General features: G+C 49.2%; 2 protein-coding genes across 2 annotated transcripts in view; both read right to left on the bottom strand.

Moving 5' to 3' along the window:
- LOC138854537 (roundabout homolog 2-like) overlaps positions 1–22,786 on the bottom strand; it is a 336,616-nt gene that overhangs the window by 96,674 nt on the left and 217,156 nt on the right. The gene's annotated exons all lie outside the window — the stretch shown is intronic.
- The window catches only part of LOC128684451 (uncharacterized), a 112,257-nt gene that overhangs the window by 67,397 nt on the left and 22,074 nt on the right, over positions 1–22,786 (bottom strand). Inside the window, exons 5-9 of the mRNA XM_070098021.1 lie at positions 15,147–15,317; positions 14,033–14,226; positions 11,570–11,749; positions 1,951–2,182; positions 321–623 (exon numbers count right to left, since the gene is read on the bottom strand). Coding sequence (XP_069954122.1) covers positions 321–623; positions 1,951–2,182; positions 11,570–11,749; positions 14,033–14,226; positions 15,147–15,317 — 1,080 coding nt within the window. The remainder of the gene's footprint in view (positions 1–320; positions 624–1,950; positions 2,183–11,569; positions 11,750–14,032; positions 14,227–15,146; positions 15,318–22,786) is intronic.

Below are 22,786 nucleotides of genomic sequence, written 5' to 3'. Positions count from 1 at the left end.
CCACTGCAGAATTCAGTTTTTAACTTTCCCTCTACTAGGTCTTATCATTCTCAACATTCTGCTAGTGTCTATCCTGTCTATTTATGAGTGTATAAGTATGTGTACATGTGTCTTCATGTGCTATTCATGTTTCATTATATCATAAAAAATTTCTTAACTTTTATTCAAGGCTTATCTAGCCTTTAATTAGTAATTTAATGATAATGACCCAGCCTTAATGTTAAAAATCCAGAGCAACATTATTAAAATCTATTCTGTGTGGCTTAAACAAGTGGAGACTTTAGAAGCATCACTTGGTGATGTAGCAGTTTCTTGCTCACCGTCCTGGGGGGTGGTGAAGGGCTGCAGGTTGGAGGGGACGCCGAGGACGCCTTTGTAGTGAGGGAGGAGCAGGAGCCAGTAGGAGGTGTAGGGAAGGAGACCCTGTACCTGGTGAGAGAGTTTCCCAGGGTAGGAGGTGTGGCCTAACACCCGTAGTTTGGAACACTGGGGAGGTGCCCTCTGTGGAGGGCGCCTCTCAGAGCCTACCTCATCATCCTCATCTTTTTCCTCCTCTACCTCGTTCTTTTCTTCTTCTTCTATCGTAGAGTTGTGTGCTTGCATTCTAGTAACTACGTCTGAGGCTGTTGGGGTGACAAAGCAATGTGAGTACTCTGCAGGATCTGCTTCTCCTCACAGTCAGATATAACTGGAGTAATATTAACAGAGGAACTATAACTAATAACTCATCAAACTAGGTCATCAGAAATGATCAAAGGACATTGCAACACTACCTTTCATTTGCTGTTTTTTAATAGCTCTATTTTTTTTAAAATTACAGTAAAATGCATTTATGTCCAATGAACTGTATCAGCAGTTAAAACTAATGAATATTCCTGGAAAAAGAAGGAGTTGGAAACTGGAATTTGGAGGACACTGGGATAAAACACAAGTCACAAACCAAACACCATAGACAAGTCACATACTGACTTGACTCTACACACATTAAGATTAAACCACCACATTAGTCTTAAAACTCATGAAAATGTAAAAGATTAAAAATTTTAATATCTATAAAAATGCTCAACTTCTTAACAATAAAAGATTACTCTAACATGTGAGTAAGGCTTCTACATATATCTCGGTGATAATGAATTCATGCCTAAATTGGTCTGGCCAGAGCCTGGAACATGTTATTAAAATTAGGTTGACAGTCACCATTGTACACCACAAGATGCAGATAGAAGCAGTGTGGAATGAGAACCAGGCGCCCATATCTGCTAAATCTAGACATCTTGCTGCTTGTTTGTATGGTATATTGGGACAGCTACTGCCCTATTACATAACTTCTAAGGGCCACAAAGTCAATGGAAGGTAACAACCCACAGTAAAGCTCACACTATACACCAACCTTTTTTCTGCATCTGACTATTGATTACCTAGGACCCTGATGTGCCGTGGGTGCCCATACATCACCAGGCCAAATAAATTTGCACCGAAGAAAATCCAAGGTTCGTAGCCTTTACATTTGTTCATGGATATCACTCCATCAAAAGCACACGTGGAGGAGTTACGTCTTCATGATACAATTCAGTCTTGGATCATGAGAGTCACTGGTACCACCAAGAGTCAAGGGGAAAATTACTTTATGTTATATTTGGCCGAGTTTGGATGATAAGTATTTTTTAACACACCTGTCATCTCCCACTGATGCAGGGTGTCCCAAAAAAATAAAAAGAAAAAAATTAAGTTTTCCTCATTACATCTAATAATATATACAGGAGAAGGGAGTTACTAGTCCCTTGTTCCTGGTATTTAAGTCGCCTCTTAAGGACACACATGGCTTACGGAGGAAGAATTCTTTTCCATTTTCCTCACAGAGAATGGTATGTATGATAATTTATAATATAATTTAAAAACAAAAAAGTGTGAATGTGCCCCAAGTCATCTAGCCTGTGTTTGAATACTTACTCATAGTTCTGCTTCTCTCCATGTGCTCACTGTTGTCAGTGGTGGAGAGTGAAGTGGTGGTAGTTTGTTGGAGGAGAGAGGAGTGCCTTCTGGTGTGGTGGTGATGGTTGTGGTGCCTGAGGGAGATGTCATGTGCCTGGAGCTGTTGGTGTACCCTGGGAAAGACGAGGCCAGTGCCACGTTCACACGCCAGGACATAGATACCTTCCAGGTGTTGCGTAGCCCGGCTCACCTGTATGCCAACACTCATCTAAATATTTACCAAGACTCAACACTCAACTAACTTGAAATTTGGGAAGTTTATTAAAACTTAATAATTTACCATGAGCAATTAAGAATACTTTTAAAATGCAATGCTATTTATACAGGGCTTCCTGTATGTAGTCATGGATGTGTGTGTGTACTCACCTAATTGTGGTTGCAGGGGTCGAGACTCAGCCCCTGGCCCCGCCTCTCTCTCTCTTGCTTCCAGAGCTTTGTCATACCTCGTCTTAAAGCTATGTATAGTTCCTGCCTCCACTACATCACTTGTTAGGCTATTCCACCTCCTGACGACTCTATGACTGAAGAAATACTTCCTAACATCCCTCTGACTCGTCTGAGTCTTCAGCTTCTAATTGTGTCCCCTTGTTTCTGTGTCCCATTTCTGGAACAACCTGTCTCTGTCTACCTTATCTATTCCACGCAGTATTTTGTATGTCATTATCAAGTCTCCCCTGACCCACCTGTCCTCCAATGTCGTCAGTCCGATTTCCCTCAACCTTTCTTCGTAGGACATGCCCCTGAGCTCTGGAACTAACCTTGTTGCGAATCTTTGCACTTTCTCTAATTTCTTGACGTGTTTGCCCAGGTGTGGGTTCCAAACTGGTGCTGCATACTCCAGTATGGGCCTGATGTACACAGTGTACAGTGTCTAGAACGATTCCTTACTAAGGTATCGGAATGCTATTCTCAGGTTTGCCAGGCGCCCGTATGCTGCAGCAGTTATCTGGTTGATGTGTGCCTCCAGAGACATGCTCGGTGTTATGGTTACCCCAAGATCTTTCTCCTTGAGCGAGGTTTGCAGTCTTTGGCCACCTAGTCTATACTCTGTCTGCGGTCTTCTTTGCCCTTCTCCGATCTTCATGAGTTTGCATTTGGCAGGGTTGAATTCGAGAAGCCAGTTTCTGGACCACATGTCCAGCCTGTCCAGGTCTCTTTGCAGTCCTGCCTCATCCTCATCCAATTTAATTCTTCTCATCAGCTTCACATCATCTGCGAATAGGGACACTTCAGAGTCTATTCCTTCCATCATGTCGTTCGCATATATCAAAAATAGCACTGGTCCTAGGACCGACCCCTGTGGGACCCCGCTCATCACAGGCACCCACTGTGATACCTCATCCCGTACCATGACTCGTTGTTGCCTCCCTGTCAGATATTCTTTGAACCATTGCAGTGCCCTTCCTGTTATAAGTGCCTGATCCTCTAGTTTCTGCACTAGTCTCTTGTGGGGAACTGTGTCGAAGGCCTTTTTGCAGTCCAAGAAAATGCAATCAACCCATCCCTCTCTCTCGTGTCGCACTTCTGTAACTTTGTCATAGAACTCCAGAAGGTTTGTGACACAGGATTTGCCTTCCAAGAATCCGTGCTGGTTATCGTTTATAATCTTGTTCCGTTCCAGGTGCTCCACCACTCTCCTACTGATAATCTTCTCCATGACTTTGCATACTATACACGTCAGTGACACTGGTCTGTAATTTAGTGCCTCTTTTCTGTCTCCTATTTAAAAATGGGAACTACATTTGCGGTCATCCATACCTCAGGTAGTTGTCGAGTTTCAAGGGATGTGTTGAAGATTGTGATAAATGGCACACACAGCATATCCGCTCCCTCCCTTAGGACCCACGGGGAGATGTTGTCCGGTCCCATTGCCTTTGAGGTATCAAGGTCATTTAGCAGCTTCTTCACCTCCTTCTCCAGTTGTGTGTATATTGTCCAGCACCTGTTGGTCTATTCCCTGTTGGTGTCCCCCTCTGTCCTGTCTTCCCAGAGTCCTTCCTGTCTCCACTCTGAATACTTAATTAGATCTCCTGTTGAGCTCCTCGCATACCTCTTGATCGTTTCTTGTGAGTTCCCCACCTTCTTTCCTCAGCCTGATCACCTGGTCTTTGACTGTGGTCTTTCTCCTAATGTGGCTAAACAGCAGTTTCGGGTCAGACTTTACTTTTGATGCTATGTCATTTTCGTACTGTCGCTGGGCCTCCCTCCTTACCTGTGCATATTCGTTTCTGGCTCTTCAACTAATCTCCTTGTTTTCCTGGGCCCTTTGCCTTCTATACCTCTTCCATTCTCTAATGCACTTAGTTTTTGCATCCACTAGTCGACTAGTGGATGGTACCACTATGACCCCGCCTCCTACTGCTTCGCCTCACCTGACTACAGTATATAAGCCACGTCTACGGCCCTATGCTGTACATTCTACAAGATTGATGGACTGAACACATCGACTCCAGGCTGAGGGACTGATTACCTCAAACTCCTCCTCTCCTTACACCTTTCTGCTTTGTATTGGACTGATGAAGCCACTGTGTGGCAAAACGTTTCCTGAATAAAGATTCCAATATGTTGCATAAGTTTCTCAATCTTCCACCAGCGAAAGGAGCTTGTGTGTGAGAATGAGGGAGAGAGAGAGAGAGGGATAGAGAGAGAGGGATAGATAACAAAGGGATATTTAACAAATCCATTGAATCTTCCACCTTCCCTACAGTTCTCAAAATAGCAAGGGTCACCCCGATCCATAAAGGAGGAGACCAAACAGAGTTGAATAACTATAGGCCAATGTCCAATTTACACCCTCTCTCAAAAATCTTCGAAAAATTAATTCATAAACGAATCTACTCCTACCTCATCTCCCAAAACATTCTCAACCCCTGCCAATTTGGATTCAGGCCTAATAAAAATACTAATGATGCTATTATACACATGCTAGAACATATATACACTGCAATAGAGAAAAAAGAAGTCCCACTGGGGATCTTCATTGACTTACGTAAAGCTTTTGATACAGTTGACCATGACTTGCTCCACGTAAAATTGTCACACTATGGTATTAGAGGGCACTCCCTCAACTACCTCAAGTCATACCTCAGCAACAGAAGCCAATATGTGTACGCAAATGGGGCAAGCTCTTCCGCACAACCAATTCCAGTTGGTGTCCCACAGGGAAGTGTCCTTGGCCCTCTTCTCTTTCTCCTATACATAAATGACCTACCAAATGCTTCGCAATTACTCAAACCCACACTTTTTGCAGATGACACTACATACGTCTTCTCTCACCCGAGCCCAGTCACGCTAGCCAATACTGTAAACACCGAATTACAGAAAATATCTACCTGGATGAGGACTAACAAACTTACACTAAACATTGACAAAACCTACTTCATTCAGTTTGGTAACAGAGCTACAGATGTACCTCTTAGCATAACAATAAACGGATCACCTATCACAAAGCTAACAGAGGGAAAATTCCTAGGAATCCACCTCGATAATAGACTCAAATTTCATACACATATACAACAAATTTCTAAGAAAATTTCCAAGACTGTAGGCATACTATCGAAGATACGGTACTATGTTCCACAGTCAGCCCTCCTGGCCCTATATCACTCTCTTATTTACCCCTATCTCACCTATGGAATTTGTGCATGGGGCTCAACAACAATTAACCATCTCAGACCACTAATTACCCAACAAAAGGCTGCAGTTAGAATGATAACAAATTCTCACTACAGGCAGCACACTCCACCAATATTCAAAACACTCAACCTACTCACCATACAAAACATCCATACTTATTATTGCACCTATTACATACATAGAACACTTAACTCTGATATTTACCCTCCCCTCAAACATCTCCTTGCCAACCTCAACAGAACACATGACCATAACACAAGGCACAGATCACTCTTTGATGTTCCTCGTGTCCATCTCACGCTATGCAAAAACTCAATGCACATAAAAGCCCTAAAATCTGGAATTCATTACCTGTAAATATAAAAGAAACACTACCTGTTTATAAATTCAAGTCTCTTCTCAAAGATCACTTACTCACTCAAAACCAAATAAATACTGAATAACTGAACCTTATAAATTGTATATCCTAAATGTTACTCACAATTATATCACACAAATGTTAAACCTAGGACCCAATCTAACTTTATTATTTTTTTAAATACACTACCTAACAGAATACTCCATTCTACTGAATGTACAACAATGCATGCAACCATATGACCTGTCTTTGTAATACTCACTTGTGCTTTATAGTAATCTGTTTACATTAATGTTTTATCACTGATTTCATCATTGCTTAGTTAATCTTAAGTTAATTTTAAGCCAGCCCGTAATGCTATGCATAGTATAAGTGGCTTTGGCATGCTGCTCTTACCTGTATTTTTTGTACCTCTGTATGTATGCTTAAATTACTAAATAAATAAATAAATAAATAAATAAATAGAGAGAGAGGGAGAGAGAATGCTGGGAAGAAGGGTAGGGATAATGAGTGGGGAGGGAGGGGAGTTAGGGGAGGCCAAGGGAGGAAAGGGAAGATGAATGGAAGGTGTGTGTGAGGAGGGGAGAGAGAGAACGAGAGGTGGAGAGAGAAGATAGAAGGGAAGAGATAGAGATAGAGCAGAGGGAGGGGAAAGATGGAAAGAGAGGGAGAGAGAGAAAGGTAGAGAAAGAGAGAGAGAGAGAGAGAGAGAGAGAGAGAGAGAGAGAGAGAGAGAGAGAGAGAGAGAGAGAGAGAGAGAGAGAGAGAGAGAGAGAGAGAGAGAGGGCTTGGGACTGGATGTCCAGTGGTGGGTAGGGAAGGTAGTTGGTATGTGGTTGAGGTGTAACTGTTACTGCACTCTCGTGTGTGTGTGTGTGTGTGTGTATGTGTGTATGTGTGTATGTGTGTATGTGTGTGTGTATGTGTGTATGTGTGTGTCCCCACTTCTAAGTATTCATACTGCTAATAAATACCAGTAGCGTGTGTGTGTGTGTGTACTCACCTAGTTGAGGTTGCAGGGGTCGAGCCCTAGCTCCTGGTCCCGCCTCTTCACTGGTCACTACTAGGTCACTCTCCCTGAACCGTGAGCTTTATCATACCTCTGCTTAAAGCTATGTATGTATCATGCCTCCACTACATCGCTTCCCAAACTATTCCACTTCCTGACTACTCTGTGACTGAAGAAATACTTCCTAACATCCCTGTGATTCATCTGTGTCTTCAACTTCCAACTGTGTCCCCTTGTTGCTGTGTCCCATCTCTGGATAATCCTGTCTTTGTCCACCTTGTCAATACCTCTCAGTATTTTGTATGTCGTTATCATGTCCCCCATCTCTCCTGTCCTCCAGTGTCGTCAGGTCGATTTCCCTTAACCTCTCCTCGTAGGACATACCCATTAGCTCTAGGACTAGTCTTGTTGCAAACCTTTGTACTTTCTCTAGTTTCTTTACGTGCTTGGCTAGGTGTGGGTTCTAAACTGGTGCCGCATACTCCAATATTGGCCTAACGTATACGGTGTACAGGGTCCTGAACGATTCCTTATTAAGATGTCGGAATGCTGTTCTGAGGTTTGCTAGGTGCCCATATGCTGCAGCAGTTATTTGGTTGATGTGCGCTTCAGGAGATGTGCCTGGCATTATACTCACCCCAAGATCTTTATCCTTTAGTGAGGTTTGTAGTCTCTGGCCCCCTAGATTGTACTCCGTCTGCGGTCTACTTTGCCCTTCCCCAATCTTCATGACTTTGCACTTGGTGGGGTTGAACTCCATGAGCCAATTGCTGGACCAGGTCTACAGCCTGTCCAGATCCCTTTGTAGTTCTGCCTGGTCTTCGATCGAATGAATTCTCATCAACTTCACGTCATCTGCAAACAGAGACACCTCAGAGTCTATTCCTTCCGTCATGTCGTTCACAAATACCAGAAACAGTACTGGTCCTAGGACTGACCCCTGTGGGACCCACTGGTCACAGGTGCCCACTCTGACACCTCACCACGTACCATGACTCGCTGCTGTCTTCCTGACAAGTATTCCCTGATCCATTGTAGTGCCTTCCCTGTTATCCCTGCTTGGTCCTCCAGTTTTTGCACTAATCTCTTGTGCAGAACTGTGTCAAACGCCTTCTTGCAGGCCAAGAAAATGCAATCCACCCACCCCTCTCTCTCTTGTCTTACTGCTGTCACCATGTCATAGAACTCCAGTAGGTTTGTGACACAGGATTTCCCGTCTCTGAAACCATGTTGGCTGCTTTTGATGAGATCATTCCTTTGTAGGTGTTCTACCACTCTTCTCCTGATAATCTTCTCCATGACTTTGCATACTATACAAGTCAGTGACACGGGGCTGTAGTTTAGTGCTTCATGTCTATCTCCTTTTTTAATGATTGGGACTACATTTGCTGTCTTCCATGCCTCAGGCAATCTCCCTGTTTTGATAGATGTATTGAATGTTGTTGTTAGGGGTACACATAGTGCCTCTGCTCCCTCTCTCAGGACCCATGGAGAGATGTTATCTGGCCCCATTGCCTTTGAAGTATCTAGCTCACTCAGAAGCCTCTTCACTTTTTCCTCGGTTGTGTGTACTGTGTCCAGCACTTGGTGGTGTACCCCACCTCTCCGGCATTCTGGAGCCCCTTCTGTCTCCTCTGTGAACACTTCTTCGAATCTCTTGTTGAGTTCCTCACATACTTCACGGTCATTTCTTGTTGTCTCTCCTCCTTCCTTCCTTAGCCTGATTACCTGGTCCTTGACGGTTGTTTTCCTCCTGATGTGGCTGTATAACAGTTTCGGGTCAGATTTGGCTTTCGCTGCTATGTCGTTTTTATATTGTCGTTGAGCCTCCCTTCTTATCTGTGCATATTCATTTCTGGCTCTATGACTGCTCTCCTTATTCTCCTGGGTCCTTTGCCTTCTATATTTCTTCCATTCCCTATCACACTTGATTTTTGCCTCCCTGCACCTTTGGGTGAACCATGGACTCATCCTGGCTTTTTCATTATTCCTGTTACCCTTGGGTACAAACTTCTCCTCAGCCTCCTTGCACATTGTTGTTACATATTCCATCATATCATTAACTGGCTTCCCTGCCAGTTCTCTGTCCCACTGTAGTCCCCTTTCTTGTAGTTTGGCTTCATTTGCCCTGCCTTCCTGTGTGTGTGTGTGTACTCACCTAATTGTGGTTGCAAGAGTCGAGACTCAGCTCCTGGCTGTGCCTATTCACTGAGTGCTACTAGGTCCTCTCTCTCTCTCTCTCTCTCTCTCTCTGCTTCCAGAGCTTTGTCATACCTCATCTTAAAGCTAAGTATGGTTCCTGCCTCCACTACATCACTTGTTAGGCTATTCCACTTCCTGACGACTCTATGACTGAAGAAATACTTCCTAACATCCCTTTGACTCATTTGGGTCTTAAACTTCCAATTGTGACCCCTTGTTTCTGTGTCCCCTGTCTGGAACATCCTGTCTCTGTCCACCTTGTCTATTCCATGCAGTATTTTGTATGTTGTTATCGTGTCTCCCCAACCCTCCTGTCCTCCAGTGTCGTCAGGCCGATTTCCCTTAACCTTGGACATTCCCCTTAGCTCTGGAACTAACCTCGTCGCAAACCTTTGCACTGTCTCTAATTTCTTGACATGCTTGATTAAGTGTGGGTTCCAAACAGGTGCTGTATACTCCAATATGGGCCTGACGTACACAGTGTACAGTGTCTTGAATGATTCCTTACTAAGGTATTGGAACCCTATTCTCAGATTTGCCAGGCGCCCATATGCTGCAGCAGTTATCTGGTTGATGTGAGCTTCTGGAGACATGCTCGGTGTTATACTCACCCCAAGATCTTTCTCCTTGATTGAGGTTTGCAGTCTTTGGCCACCTAGCCTATAATCCATCTGCGGTCTTCTTTGCCCTTCCCCGATCTTCATGACTTTGCATTTGGCGGGGTTAAATTCGAGAAGCCAGATGCTGGACCAGGTGTCCAGTCTGTCCAGGTCTTTTTGAAGTCCTACCTGATCCTCATCTGATTTAATTCTCCTCATTATCTTCACATCATTTGCGAACAGGGACACTTCTGAGTCTAACCCTTCCATCACGTCATTCACATATACCAAAAATAGCACTGGTCCTAGGACCGACCCATGTGGGACCCCGCTCGTCACAGGTGCCCACTGTGATACCTCATCATGTACCATGACTCATTGTTGCCTCCCTGTCGGGCATTCTCTGACCCATTGCAGCGCCCTTCCTGCTATACACGCCTGATCCTCTAGCTTCTGGACCAATCTCCTATGAGGAACTGTGTCGAAGGACTTCTTGCAGTCCAAGAAGATGCAATCAACCCACCCCTCTCTCTCGTGTCTTACTTCTGTTACTTTATCATAAAACTCCAGTAGTTTTGTTACACAGGATTTGCCTTCCACAAATCCGTGCTGTTTGGCATTTATACTCTTGTTCTGTTCCAGGTGTTCCACCAGTCTCCTCCTGATAATCTTCTCCATTACTTTGCATACAATGCACGTCAGTGACACTGGTCTATAGTTTAGTGCCTCTTTTCTGTCTCCTTTTTAAAATATGGGTACTACATTTGCCGTCTTCCATACCTCAGGTAGTTGCCTAGTTTCAAGGGATGTGTTGAAGATTGTGGTTAGTGGCACACAGCATTTCTGCTCCCTCTCTAAGGACCCACAGGGAGATGTTGCCAGGTCCCATTGCCTTTGAGGTATCAATGTTCCTTAGCAGCTTTTTCACCTCTTCCTCAGTTATTTGTATTTTATCTAACACTTGTTGGTAAATTCCTTGTTGGCATCCCCCTCTGTTTTGTCCACCCAGACGTCTTCCTGTCTCCACTGTAAATATTTCCTTAAATCTCTTGTTGAGCTCCTCACATACCTCTTGATCGCTTCTCGTGAGCTCCCCACTTTCTTTCCTCAGCCTGATCAACTGGTCTTTGACTGTTGTCTTCCTCCTAATGTGGCTATACAGCAGTTTTGGGTGAGACTTAGCTTTCAATTCTATGTCATTTTCATTCTGTCTTGTGGGGAACTGTGTCAAAGGCCTTCCTGCAGTCTAGGAAAATGCAATCAACCCACCCCTCTCTCTCTTGTCTTACTTCTGTTACCTTGTCATAAAACTCCAGAAGGTTTGTGACACAGGATTTGCCTTCCATGAACCCATGCTGGTTTTCATTTATAATCTTGTTTCTTTCCAGGTGTTCCACCACTCTCCTCCTGATAATCTTCTCCATGACTTTGCACACAATACATGTCAGAGACACTGGTCTGTAGTTTAGTGCCTCGTTTCTGTTCCCTTTCTGTGTGTGTGTGTGTGTGTGTGTGTGTGTACTCACCTATTTATGGTTGCAGGAGTCAAGTTAAAGCTCCTGGCCCCAGTGTGTGTGTGAGAGAGAGAGAAATATTGTGAGAATGTGAGAGACAGTGTGAGTAAGTGAGTGAAACAGTGTGAGAGAGTATGTATAAGAGTGTGTGAGAGAGAGTGGTGAGAGTAATTGAGGTGAGAATGTGTGTGTGTGTGTAAGAGAGAGAGAGAGAGAGAGAGAGAGAGAGAGAGAGAGAGAGAGAGAGAAAGCAACTCACCAGTCTCCAGGTGACAGTAGTTGTAGTGGGTGAAGGGTGGGCTGGGTAGCCTTGCTCCAGAGTGGGCATGAGAAGGGATGCCCTTGCCTCCACCTCGTCCACACCCACCACGCCCACACCCACAGTACCATGCGTCACTCCTCCACCCACCACCCTCACTGGAACCACCAGTCCGCCCACCTGAAACAAATTTATGCTAAGGTAATTAATATTTCTGCCTAACTGACAATCTATAATGGAAAAAATCAAATCTTCTGGTTAAAGCAACTTGAAGTATTAAATTAGTTAATGCATGTTTTGAAAAAAAAAATATTCAAGTATGAGAGTTGAAAATACATTATTATTATTATTATTATTATTATTATTATTATTATTATTATTATTATTATTATTATTATTATTATTATTATTATTATTATTTATCATTGTGGATCTTAAAGAAGTTGCCTATTTTTTTCCCCAACTTTTTTTATTTTATTGTTCATAACTCCAGAATCCTTCATCCAATTGGCTTCAAATTTTCAAGGTTTGTGCATGGTCACTAGGACCAGATTCTTGGAACAGTTGCCCTATGACCAAAGTTACTGAACCCATTCCCAGCATCCTGGAATGTCTGGGATTCCTTCCAAAACCCTCAGTGATATATGCCTGGAGGGTGTTCTGGGGGCAATGCCCCCACGGCCCAGTCTGTGACCAGGCCTCTCACTGGATCAGGAACTGATCAACCAGGCTGTTACTGCTGGCTGCACGTTGCTTCAAATGTTCAAAAAAATGACGATGGTGGAGAATGAAATTCAAGTGTGTAATAGTTCACATCTGACCATTTTTTCCCGTTAAATCAAGTTAAATAAATTTATTTACCTCTTGTTTACAGCTTCAATATTTAACAGGTGATGTAACTTAGGGCCAGGATAGTAACTATTAAGTTTCATTTGTGTGCTGGCAAATATCATGATGTAATAAAATAGTTAAACAGAAACTTGAAATTGTTTCAGTCTGCGCCATAATGGAACCATGGCTCGTCTGATTACGTTCAAATTTACACCATTAATGTGGCTTTCTGAACACAAACTTAATGGTAGTACTGGGTGGCATAAGCGCCAATATGCTTATTTTATTAGTGAAACTCATTTATATTCAATAATTTAAAAATACTTTCTTATATACATGTATGTAATTGTCAATGATTTGAAAAAAAATATAAATGAGAAAGGAACTGAAAAGAATAAAAAATTGCATTTTTATGGCATTTTTAAATTTAACAAGGATAGTTTTTCATATTTTTGCAACATTTCTCAGCAATATTTTTCATTTCTCAATCCAATTTTTTTTGTGTATAACTCGAGAATGCCTTATTCAACAGTCTTTCAATTTTCAACCTTGGTGTAATATATCTACAGCATAATTCATATGACTATCTGCTGGCGTGACTGCACAATGTTGCAGACACCATTCCTAGGCTTTGCTTCCAGGTGATAACTGAAGAAAGACGAATGTGATTGTCTTCAAAATCTCTACACTGCTGCATCCTCCTTTAAAAACGCTATTTTTTTTCAATATTTTCTTGATATTTCTTTCTGCATTTTTATTACTTTTTAAATTCAAATTCAAATTCAAATTCAAAGTTTATTCTCTATAAGGATTACAATGCTGAGTTTACAGAAATTTGGTTATTGTGTGGTTTACATGTAGTAAAATTGTGATTACAGAGTGTACCACTAGAACGCTTAGCATGGCTAGGCATTTCGGGCAGACTAAATTCTGTAAAATCCTGTAAGCAAATATAATTCTTTGGGGCAAATCTGTCAGTGAACTAAATATTTTTTTAAACTTGGAATTGGTGGAATTTTCTTCAAATTGGACCATCTTAAAAAACACAAAATTGAGTTTTTCTCTTACAGGGTTGTAGAGAATTTTAAAACTAATACAGTACAACTGCAAAAAAAAATATTGAAAAATAATTGAATATTCTAATTTTTTATAGTGATTTTTTTTACATGATGCCAGAGCCATCCATCTGTTAGCTACAGTTTATTATTACCATATAAGGTTTTTCATTTATAACTTCACAAAGCCTTATGAAATCGGCTTCAGATTTCAAACACTGATCAACCATTACTAAGTGAAGCTTCATACAGCAACTGACAAGCACAGCTGCTTACAAAATTATTTTCCACAATATTGCTTTAACAATCATCTTTTGATCAGCATCATAATTTCAGACTTTTTTAATACCAGGGTATTAAAAATCTTAATACCCTAGCATTAAAAAGTGTTAATAGCTGGGTATAACGCACACTTTTATATTTTGCTGCATTAGAATTTTATGACCACTTTACACTATTCCTTTTGCTTGCATTGAGATAGAGGAGACTGAGCTTATGTGACACAGGGACACCTTTCACGGATCAAGCAGTGACCAAAATACATCTAGTTATTATTATTACAAGGAGTAAAGAGTACCTCATTTGCTGCCATACACGCCCAGAGACCTTCATGAGTGGTTGTGACGTGAAGACTGTGTTCCGAGTCCACCCTCACACCACCTGCACCACCACCTGCATCACCACCTTCATCACCACCTGCATCATCTGTGCCACTGCTGTACACAACCACCTGGGGAGCTTCTAGCCCCACCTGCTGATTCTGCACACCATCTGTGACACAGGAGAAATAGAATTAGTACACATGCAGTGGAACGATCTGGATGAGGAAGTGCTGGCAGCATATATCACAAACACTTTTAAGAGAAGGTATTATATAGCTTATAACGTTAGGAACTGAGTGTGACTGTCAGCAACTCAGGTGGGGCCAGACTGCAGATGTGGGCAAACAAGTGATTTCTAGAGTTCAATCCGAACAAATATAAATCCATGCAAACTGGTGAAGGTGAGGGCAGACCAGAGTACAGTGTGGGAGGTGGGAAGCTGCAAATATCCGAGAGTGTAAAGGACCTGAAGGTAAATATAACACCAAACATATCACCAGAAATACACAAACTGTACAACGCCAGTGGCACATGCAAGGTTAGTAAACCTAAGAACAGTATTCTGGAACCTGAATAAAGAATCCAGCAGAAAATTAAATACTTTATGAGAAGTTGAAGGAACTCATCCCTGACGAGCCAACTGGAGAGAAGAGCGAAGATAGATATGATTATGACAAAATCCTAAGAGGAATAGTTAGGGCAGATAAGGACACACTGACTTATAATGGCCAGGATCAAGAGGACACAGGTGGAAGGTGAAGATACAGATGAACTACAAGGATGTAAGGAAGTATTTCTATCGTCTCAGGCTGATTGAAAAGTTCAGTGATTTGGATGAGGCAGTGGTAGAGACAAAGCCAATACACAGCCTCGAGAATAGATATGACGTGATAAGGCCCAAGAAGCAAGAAGTCAGTGATACCGATCAAGGTGGTATAGACGGCGAGCCCAGGAGCTGAGCCTCGACCCCCGCAAACACAATTCTGAGTACACGACTCACCGCTGGTAGAGCTACCCACAACTCACACTCACTACTGGGTGGGCTAACCACCACCCACACTAACCACTGGGAGGGCTTCCCACACTCACCACTGGGTGGGCCGCCCACCACCCTTGCTGCCTCCCTGCGGTCGTGGTTCTCTCTGGCCCAGAAGACGATGGGCGTGGGCGTGGCAGTGACGGGGCAGGTGATCTTACGTACGTGTGTGGGTGTGATGACAGCGATGCGTGGGTGGACCCCGCCCTCAACCCGCGGGCGTTCTGCGGGAAGACCAGGAGGGGCGTGAGGGAGGTTCATACTGGGAGGGGCGTGAGGGAGGTTCATACTGGGAGGGGCGTGAGGGAGGTTCATACTGGGAGGGGAGTGAGGGAGGTTCATACTGGGAGGGGCGTGAGGGAGGTTCATAGTGGGAGGGGCGTGAGGGAGGTTCATACTGGGAGGGGCGTGAGGGAGGTTAATAATGGGAGGGAGGTGAGGGAGGTTCATATTGGGAGGGGCGTGAGGGAGGTTCATAGTGGGAGGGACGTGAGGGAGGTTCATAGTGGGAGGGGCGTGAGGGAGGTTCATAGTGGGAGGGACGTGAGGGAGGTTCATAGTGGGAGGGACGTGAGGGAGGTTCATAGTGGGAGGGGCGTGAGGGGGATTCATAGTGGGAGGGGCGTGAGGGAGGTTCATACTGGGAGGGGCGTGAGGGAGGTTCATACTGGGAGGGGCGTGAGGGAGGTTCATACTGGGAGGGACGTGAGGGAGGTTCATAGTGGGAGGGACGTGAGGGAGGTTCATAGTGGGAGGGACGTGAGGGAGGTTCATACTGGGAGGGGCGCGAGGGAGGTTCATAGTGGGAGGGACGTGAGGAAGGTTCATAGTGGGAGGGACGTGAGGGAGGTTCATAGTGAGAGGGGCGTGAGGGAGGTTCATAGTGGGAGGGGCGTGAGGGAGGTTTATAGTGGGAGGGGCGTGAGGGAGGTTCATAGTGGGAGGGGCGTGAGGTTCATAGTGGGAGGGGCGTGAGGGAGGTTCATAGTGGGAGAGGCGTGAGGGGGGTTCATAGTGGGAGAGGCGTGAGGGCGGTTCATAGTGGGAGGGGCGTGAGGGAGGTTCATAGTGGGAGGGGCGTGAGGAAGGTTCATAGTGGGAGGGGCGTGAGGGAGGTTCATAGTGGGAGGGGCGTGAGGGAGGTTCATAGTGGGAGGGGTGTGAGGTGTGAGGGAGGTTCATAGCGGGAGGGGCGTGAGGGAGATTCATAGTGGGAGGGGCGTGAGGGAGGTTCATAGTGGGAGGGGCGTGAGGGAGGTTCATAGTGGGAGGGGCGTGAGGGAGGTTCATAGTGGGAGGGGCGTGAGGGAGGTTCATAGTGGGAGGGGCGTGAGGGAGGTTCATAGTGGGAGGGGCGTGAGGGAGGTTCATAGTGGGAGGGGCGTGAGGGAGGTTCATAGTGGGAGGGGCGTGAGGGAGGTTCATAGTGGGAGGGGCGTGAGGGAGGTTCATAGTGGGAGGGGTGTGAGGGAGGTTCATAGTGGGAGGGGCGTGAGGGAGGTTCATAGTGGGAGGGGCGTGAGGGAGGTTCATAGTGGGAGGGGCGTGAGGGAGGTTCATAGTGGGAGGGGCGTGAGGGAGGTTCATAGTGGGAGGGGCGTGAGGGAGGTTCATAGTGGGAGGGGCGTGAGGGAGGTTCATAGTGGGAGGGGCGTGAGGAAGGTTCATAGTGGGAGGGGCGTGAGGGAGGTTCATAGTGGGAGGGGCGTGAGGGAGGTTCATAGTGGGAGGGGCGTGAGGGAGGTTCATAGTGGGAAGGGCGTGAGGGAGGTTTATAGTGGGAGGGGCGTGAGGGAGGTTCATAGTGGGAGGGGCGTGAGGTTCATAGTGGGAGGGGCGTGAGGGAGGTTCATAGTGGGAGGGCGTGAGGGAGGTTCATAGTGGGAGGGCGTGAGGGCGGTTCATAGTGGGAGGGGCGTGAGGGAGGTTCATAGTGGGAGGGGCGTGAGGAAGGTTCATAGTGGGAGGGGCGTGAGGGAGGTTCATAGTGGGAGGGGCGTGAGGGAGGTTCATAGTGGGAGGGGTGTGAGGGAGGTTCATAGTGGGAGGGGCGTGAGGGAGATTCATAGTGGGAGGGGCGTGAGGGAGGTTCATAGTGGGAGGGGCGTGAGGGAGGTTCATAGTGAGAGGGGCGTGAGGGAGGTTCGTGAGGGAGGTGCATAGTGGGAGGGGCGTGAGGGAGGTTCATAGTGGGAGGGGCGTGAGGGAGGTTCATAGTGGGAGGGGCGTGAGGGAGGTTCATAGTGGGAGGGGCGTGAGGGAGGTTCATAGTGGGAGGGGCGTGAGGGAGGTTCATAGTGGGAGGGGCGAGAGGGAGGTTCAAGTGGGAGGGGCGTGAGGGAGGTTCATAGTGGGAGGGGCATAGTGGGAGGGGCGTGAGGGAGGTTCATAGTGGGAGGGGCGTGAGGGAGGTTCATAGTGGGAGGGGCGTGAGGGAGGTTCATAGTGGGAGGGGCGTGAGGGAGGTTCATAGTGGGAGGGGCGTGAGGGAGGTTCATAGTGGGAGGGGCGTGAGGGAGGTTCATAGTGGGAGGGGCGTGAGGGAGGTTCATAGTGGGAGGGGCGTGAGGGAGGTTCATAGTGGGAGGGGCGTGAGGGAGGTTCATATTGGGAGGGGCGTGAGGGAGGTTCATAGTGGGAGGGGCGTGAGGGAGGTTCATAGTGGGAGGGGCGTGAGGGAGGTTCATAGTGGGAGGGGCGTGAGGGAGGTTCATAGTGGGAGGGGTGAGGGAGGTTCATAGTGGGAGGGAGGGAGGTTCATAGTGGGAGGGAGTGAGGGAGGTTCATAGTGGGAGGGGCTTGAGGGAGGTTCATAGTGGGAGGGGCGTGAGGGAGGTTCATAGTGGGAGGGACGTGAGGGAGGTTCATAGTGGGAGGGAGGGAGGTTCATAGTGGGAGGGGCGTGAGGGAGGTTCATAGTGGGAGGGGCGTGAGGGAGGTTCATAGTGGGAGGGGCGTGAGGGAGGTTCATAGTGGGAGGGGCGTGAGGGAGGTTCATTGTGGGAGGGGCGTGAGGGAGGTTCATAGTGGGAGGGGCGTGAGGGAGGTTCATAGTGGGAGGGGCGTGAGGGAGGTTCATAGTGGGAGGGGCGTGAGGGAGGTTCATAGTGGGAGGGACGTGAGGGAGGTTCATAGTGGGAGGGGCGTGAGGGAGGTTCATAGTGGGAGGGGCGTGAGGGAGGTTCATAGTGGGAGGGGCGTGAGGGAGGTTCATAGTGGGAGGGGCGTGAGGGAGGTTCATAGTGGGAGGGGCGTGAGGGAGGTTCATAGTGGGAGGGACGTGAGGGAGGTTCATAGTGGGAGGGGCGTGAGGGAGGTTCATAGTGGGAGGGGCGTGAGGGAGGTTCATAGTGGGAGGGGCGTTCATAGTGGGAGGGGCGTGATGGTGGTTCATTGTGGGAGGGGCGTGAGGGAGGTTCATAGTGGGAGGGGCGTGAGGGAGGTTCATAGTGAGGGAGGTTCATAGTGGGAGGGGCGTGAGGGAGGTTCATAGTGGGAGGGGCGTGAGGGAGGTTCATAGTGGGAGGGGCGTGAGGGAGGTTCATAGTGGGAGGGGCGTGAGGGAGGTTCATAGTGGGAGGGAGGTTCGTGAGGGAGGTTCATAGTGGGAGGGGCGTGAGGGAGGTTCATAGTGGGAGGGACATGAGGGAGGTTCATAGTGGGAGGGGCGTGAGGGAGGTTCATAGTGGGAGGGACGTGAGGGAGGTTCATAGTGGGAGGGGCGTGAGGGAGGTTCATAGTGGGAGGGGCGTGAGGGAGGTTCATAGTGGGAGGGGCGTGAGGGAGGTTCATAGTGGGAGGGACGTGAGGGAGGTTCATAGTGGGAGGGGCGTGAGGGAGGTTCATAGTGGGAGGGGCGTGAGGGAGGTTCATAGTGGGAGGGGCGTGAGTGACGTGAGGGAGGTTCATAGTGGGAGGGGTGTGAGGGAGGTTCATAGTGGGAGGGGCGTGAGGGAGGTTCATAGTGGGAGGGGGGAGGGGCGTGAGGGAGGTTCATAGTGGGAGGGGCGTGAGGGAGGTTCATAGTGGGAGGGGCGTGAGGGAGGTTCATAGTGGGAGGGGCGTGAGGGAGGTTCATAGTGGGAGGGGCGTGAGGGAGGTTCATAGTGGGAGGGGCGTGAGGGAGGTTCATAGTGGTAGGGGCGTGAGTGAGGTTCATAGTGGGAGGGACGTGAGGGAGGTTCATAGTGGGAGGGGCGTGAGGGAGGGTGCGTGAGGGAGGTTCATAGTGGGAGGGGCGTGAGGGAGGTTCATAGTGGGAGGGGCGTGAGGGAGGTTCATAGTGGGAGGGGCGTGGGAGGTTCATAGTGGGAGGGGCGTGAGGGAGGTTCATAGTGGGAGGGGCGTGAGGGAGGTTCATAGTGGGAGGGGCGTGAGGGAGGTTCATAGTGGGAGGGGCGTGAGGGAGGTTCATAGTGGGAGGGGCGTGAGGGAGGTTCATAGTGGGAGGGGCGTGAGGGAGGTTCATAGTGGGAGGGGCGTGAGGGAGGTTCATAGTGGGAGGGGCGTGAGGGAGGTTCATAGTGGGAGGGGCGTGAGGGAGGTTCATAGTGGGAGGGGCGTGAGGGAGGTTCATTCATAGTGGGAGGGGCGTGAGGGAGGTTCATAGTGGGAGGGGCGTGAGGGAGGTTCATAGTGGGAGGGGCGTGAGGGAGGTTCATAGTGGGAGGGGCGTGAGGGAGGTTCATAGTGGGAGGGGCGTGAGGGAGGTTCATAGTGGGAGGGGCGTGAGGGAGGTTCATAGTGGGAGGGACGTGAGGGAGGTTCATAGTGGGAGGGGCGTGAGGGAGGTTCATAGTGGGAGGGGCGTGAGGGAGGTTCATAGTGGGAGGGGCGTGAGGGAGGTTCATAGGGGAGGGGCGTGAGGGAGGTTCATAATGGGAGGGACGTTCATAGTGGGAGGGGCGTGAGGGAGGTTCATAGTGGGAGGGGCGTGAGGGAGGGTGGGACGTGAGGGAGGTTCATAGTGGGAGGGCCGTGAGGGAGGTTCATAGTGGGAGGGGCGTGAGGGAGGTTCATAGTGGGAGGGGCGTGAGGGAGGTTCATAGTGGGAGGGGCGTGAGGGAGGTTCATAGTGGGAGGGAGGTTCATAGTGAGGGGCGTGAGGTTCATAGTGGGAGGGGCGTGAGGGAGGTTCATAGTGGGAGGGGCGTGAGGGAGGTTCATAGTGGGAGGGGCGTGAGGGAGGTTCATAGTAGGAGGGGCGTGAGGGAGGTTCATAGTGGGAGGGGCGTGAGGGAGGTTCATAGTGGGAGGGGCGTGAGGGAGGTTCATAGTGGGAGGGGCGTGAGGGAGGTTCATAGTGGGAGGGGCGTGAGGGATAGTGGGAGGGGCGTGAGGGAGGTTCATAGTGGGAGGGGCGTGAGGGAGGTTCATAGTGGGAGGGGCGTGAGGGAGGTTCATAGTGGGAGGGGCGTGAGGGAGGTTCATAGTGGGAGGGGTGAGGGAGGTTCATAGTGGGAGGGGCGTGAGGAGGTTCATAGTGGGAGGGGCGTGAGGGAGGTTCATAGTGGGAGGGGCGTGAGGGAGGTTCATAGTGGGAGGGGCGTGAGGGAGGTTCATAGTGGGAGGGGCGTGAGGGAGGTTCATAGTGGGAGGGGCGTGAGGGAGGTTCATAGTGGGAGGGGCGTGAGGGAGGTTCATAGTGGGAGGGGCGTGAGGGAGGTTCATAGTGGGAGGGGCGTGAGGGAGGTTCATAGTGGGAGGGGCGTGAGGGAGGTTCATAGTGGGAGGGGCGTGAGGGAGGTTCATAGTGGGAGGGGCGTGAGGGAGGTTCATAGTGGGAGGGGCGTGAGGGAGGTTCATAGTGGGAGGGGCGTGAGGGAGGTTCATAGTGGGAGGGGCGTGAGGGAGGTTCATAGTGGGAGGGGCGTGAGGGAGGTTCATAGTGGGAGGGGCGTGAGGGAGGTTCATAGTGGGAGGGGCGTGAGGGAGGTTCATAGTGGGAGGGGCGTGAGGGAGGTTCATAGTGGGAGGGGCGTGAGGGAGGTTCATAGTGGGAGGGGCGTGAGGGAGGTTCATAGTGGGAGGGCCGTGAGGGAGGTTCATAGTGGGAGGGGGGAGGTTCATAGTGGGAGGGAGGTTCATAGTGGGAGGGGCGTGAGGGAGGGTCATAGTGGGAGGGGCCTGAGGGAGGTTCATAGTGGGAGGGACGTGAGGGAGGTTCATAGTGGGAGGAGCGTGAGGGAGGTTCATAGTGAGGGAGGGAGGTTCATAGTGGGAGGGGCATAGTGGGAGGGAGGTTCATAGTGGGAGGGGCGTGAGGGAGGTTCATAGTGGGAGGGGCGTGAGGGAGGTTCATAGTGGGAGGGGAGGGGCGTGAGGGAGGTTCATAGTGGGAGGGGCGTGAGGGAGGTTCATAGTGGGAGGGGCGTGAGGGAGGTTCATAGTGGGAGGGGCGTGAGGGAGGTTCATAGTGGGAGGGGCGTGAGGGAGGTTCATAGTGGGAGGGGCGTGAGGGAGGTTCATAGTGGGAGGGGCGTGAGGGAGGTTCATAGTGGGAGGGGCGTGAGGGAGGTTCATAGTGGGAGGGGCGTGAGGGAGGTTCATAGTGGGAGGGGCGTGAGGGAGGTTCATAGTGGGAGGGGCGTGAGGGAGGTTCAGAGTGGGAGGGGCGTGAGGGAGGTGCATCGTGGGAGGGGCGCGAGGGAGGTTCATAGTGGGAGGGGCGTGAGGGAGGTTCATAGTGGGAGGGGCGTGAGGGAGGTTCATAGTGGGAGGGGCGTGAGGGAGGTTCATAGTGGGAGGGGCGTGAGGGAGGTTCGTGAGGGAGGTTCATAGTGGGAGGGGCGTGAGTGAGGTTCATAGTGGGAGGGGCGTGAGGGAGGTTCATAGTGGGAGGGGCGTGAGGAGGGAGGTTCATAGAGGGAGGTTCATAGTGGGAGGGGCGTGAGGGAGGTTCATAGTGGGAGGGGCGTGAGGGAGGTTTATAGTGGGAGGGGCGTGAGGGTGGGAGGGACGTGAGGGAGGTTCATAGTGGGAGGGGCGTGAGGGAGGTTCATAGTGGGAGGGTGAGGGAGGTTCATAGTGGGAGGGGCGTGAGGGAGGTTCATAGTGGGAGGGACGTGAGGGAGGTTCATAGTGGGAGGGGCGTGAGGGAGGTTCATAGTGGGAGGGGTGAGGGAGGTTCGTGAGGGAGGTTCATAGTGGGAGGGGCGTGAGGGAGGTTCATAGTGGGAGGGGCGTGAGGGAGGTTCATAGTGGGAGGGGTGAGGGAGGTTCATAGTGGGAGGGGCGTGAGGGAGGTTCATAGTGGGAGGGGCGTGAGGGAGGTTCATAGTGGGAGGGGCGTGAGGGAGGTTCATAGTGGGAGGGGCGTGAGGGAGGTTCATAGTGGGAGGGGCGTGAGGGAGGTTCATAGTGGGAGGGGCGTGAGGGAGGTTCATAGTGGGAGGGGCGTGAGGGAGGTTCATAGTGGGAGGGGCGTGAGGGAGGTTCATAGTGGGAGGGGCGTGAGGGAGGTTCATAGTGGGAGGGGCGTGAGGGAGGTTCATAGTGGGAGGGGCGTGAGGGAGGTTCATAGTGGGAGGGGCGTGAGGGAGGTTCATAGTGGGAGGGGCGTGAGGGAGGTTCATAGTGGGAGGGACGTGAGGGAGGTTCATAGTGGGAGGGGCGTGAGGGAGGTTCATAGTGGGAGGGGCGTGAGGGAGGTTCATAGTGGGAGGGGCGTGAGGGAGGTTCATAGTGGGAGGGG

This window comes from Cherax quadricarinatus, chromosome 4 (assembly GCF_038502225.1).
Source record: "Cherax quadricarinatus isolate ZL_2023a chromosome 4, ASM3850222v1, whole genome shotgun sequence".
NCBI lineage: Eukaryota > Metazoa > Arthropoda > Malacostraca > Decapoda > Parastacidae > Cherax > Cherax quadricarinatus.
Note: the sequence above shows the minus strand (reverse complement) of the source record. Positions and strands in the feature narration are given on the sequence as shown.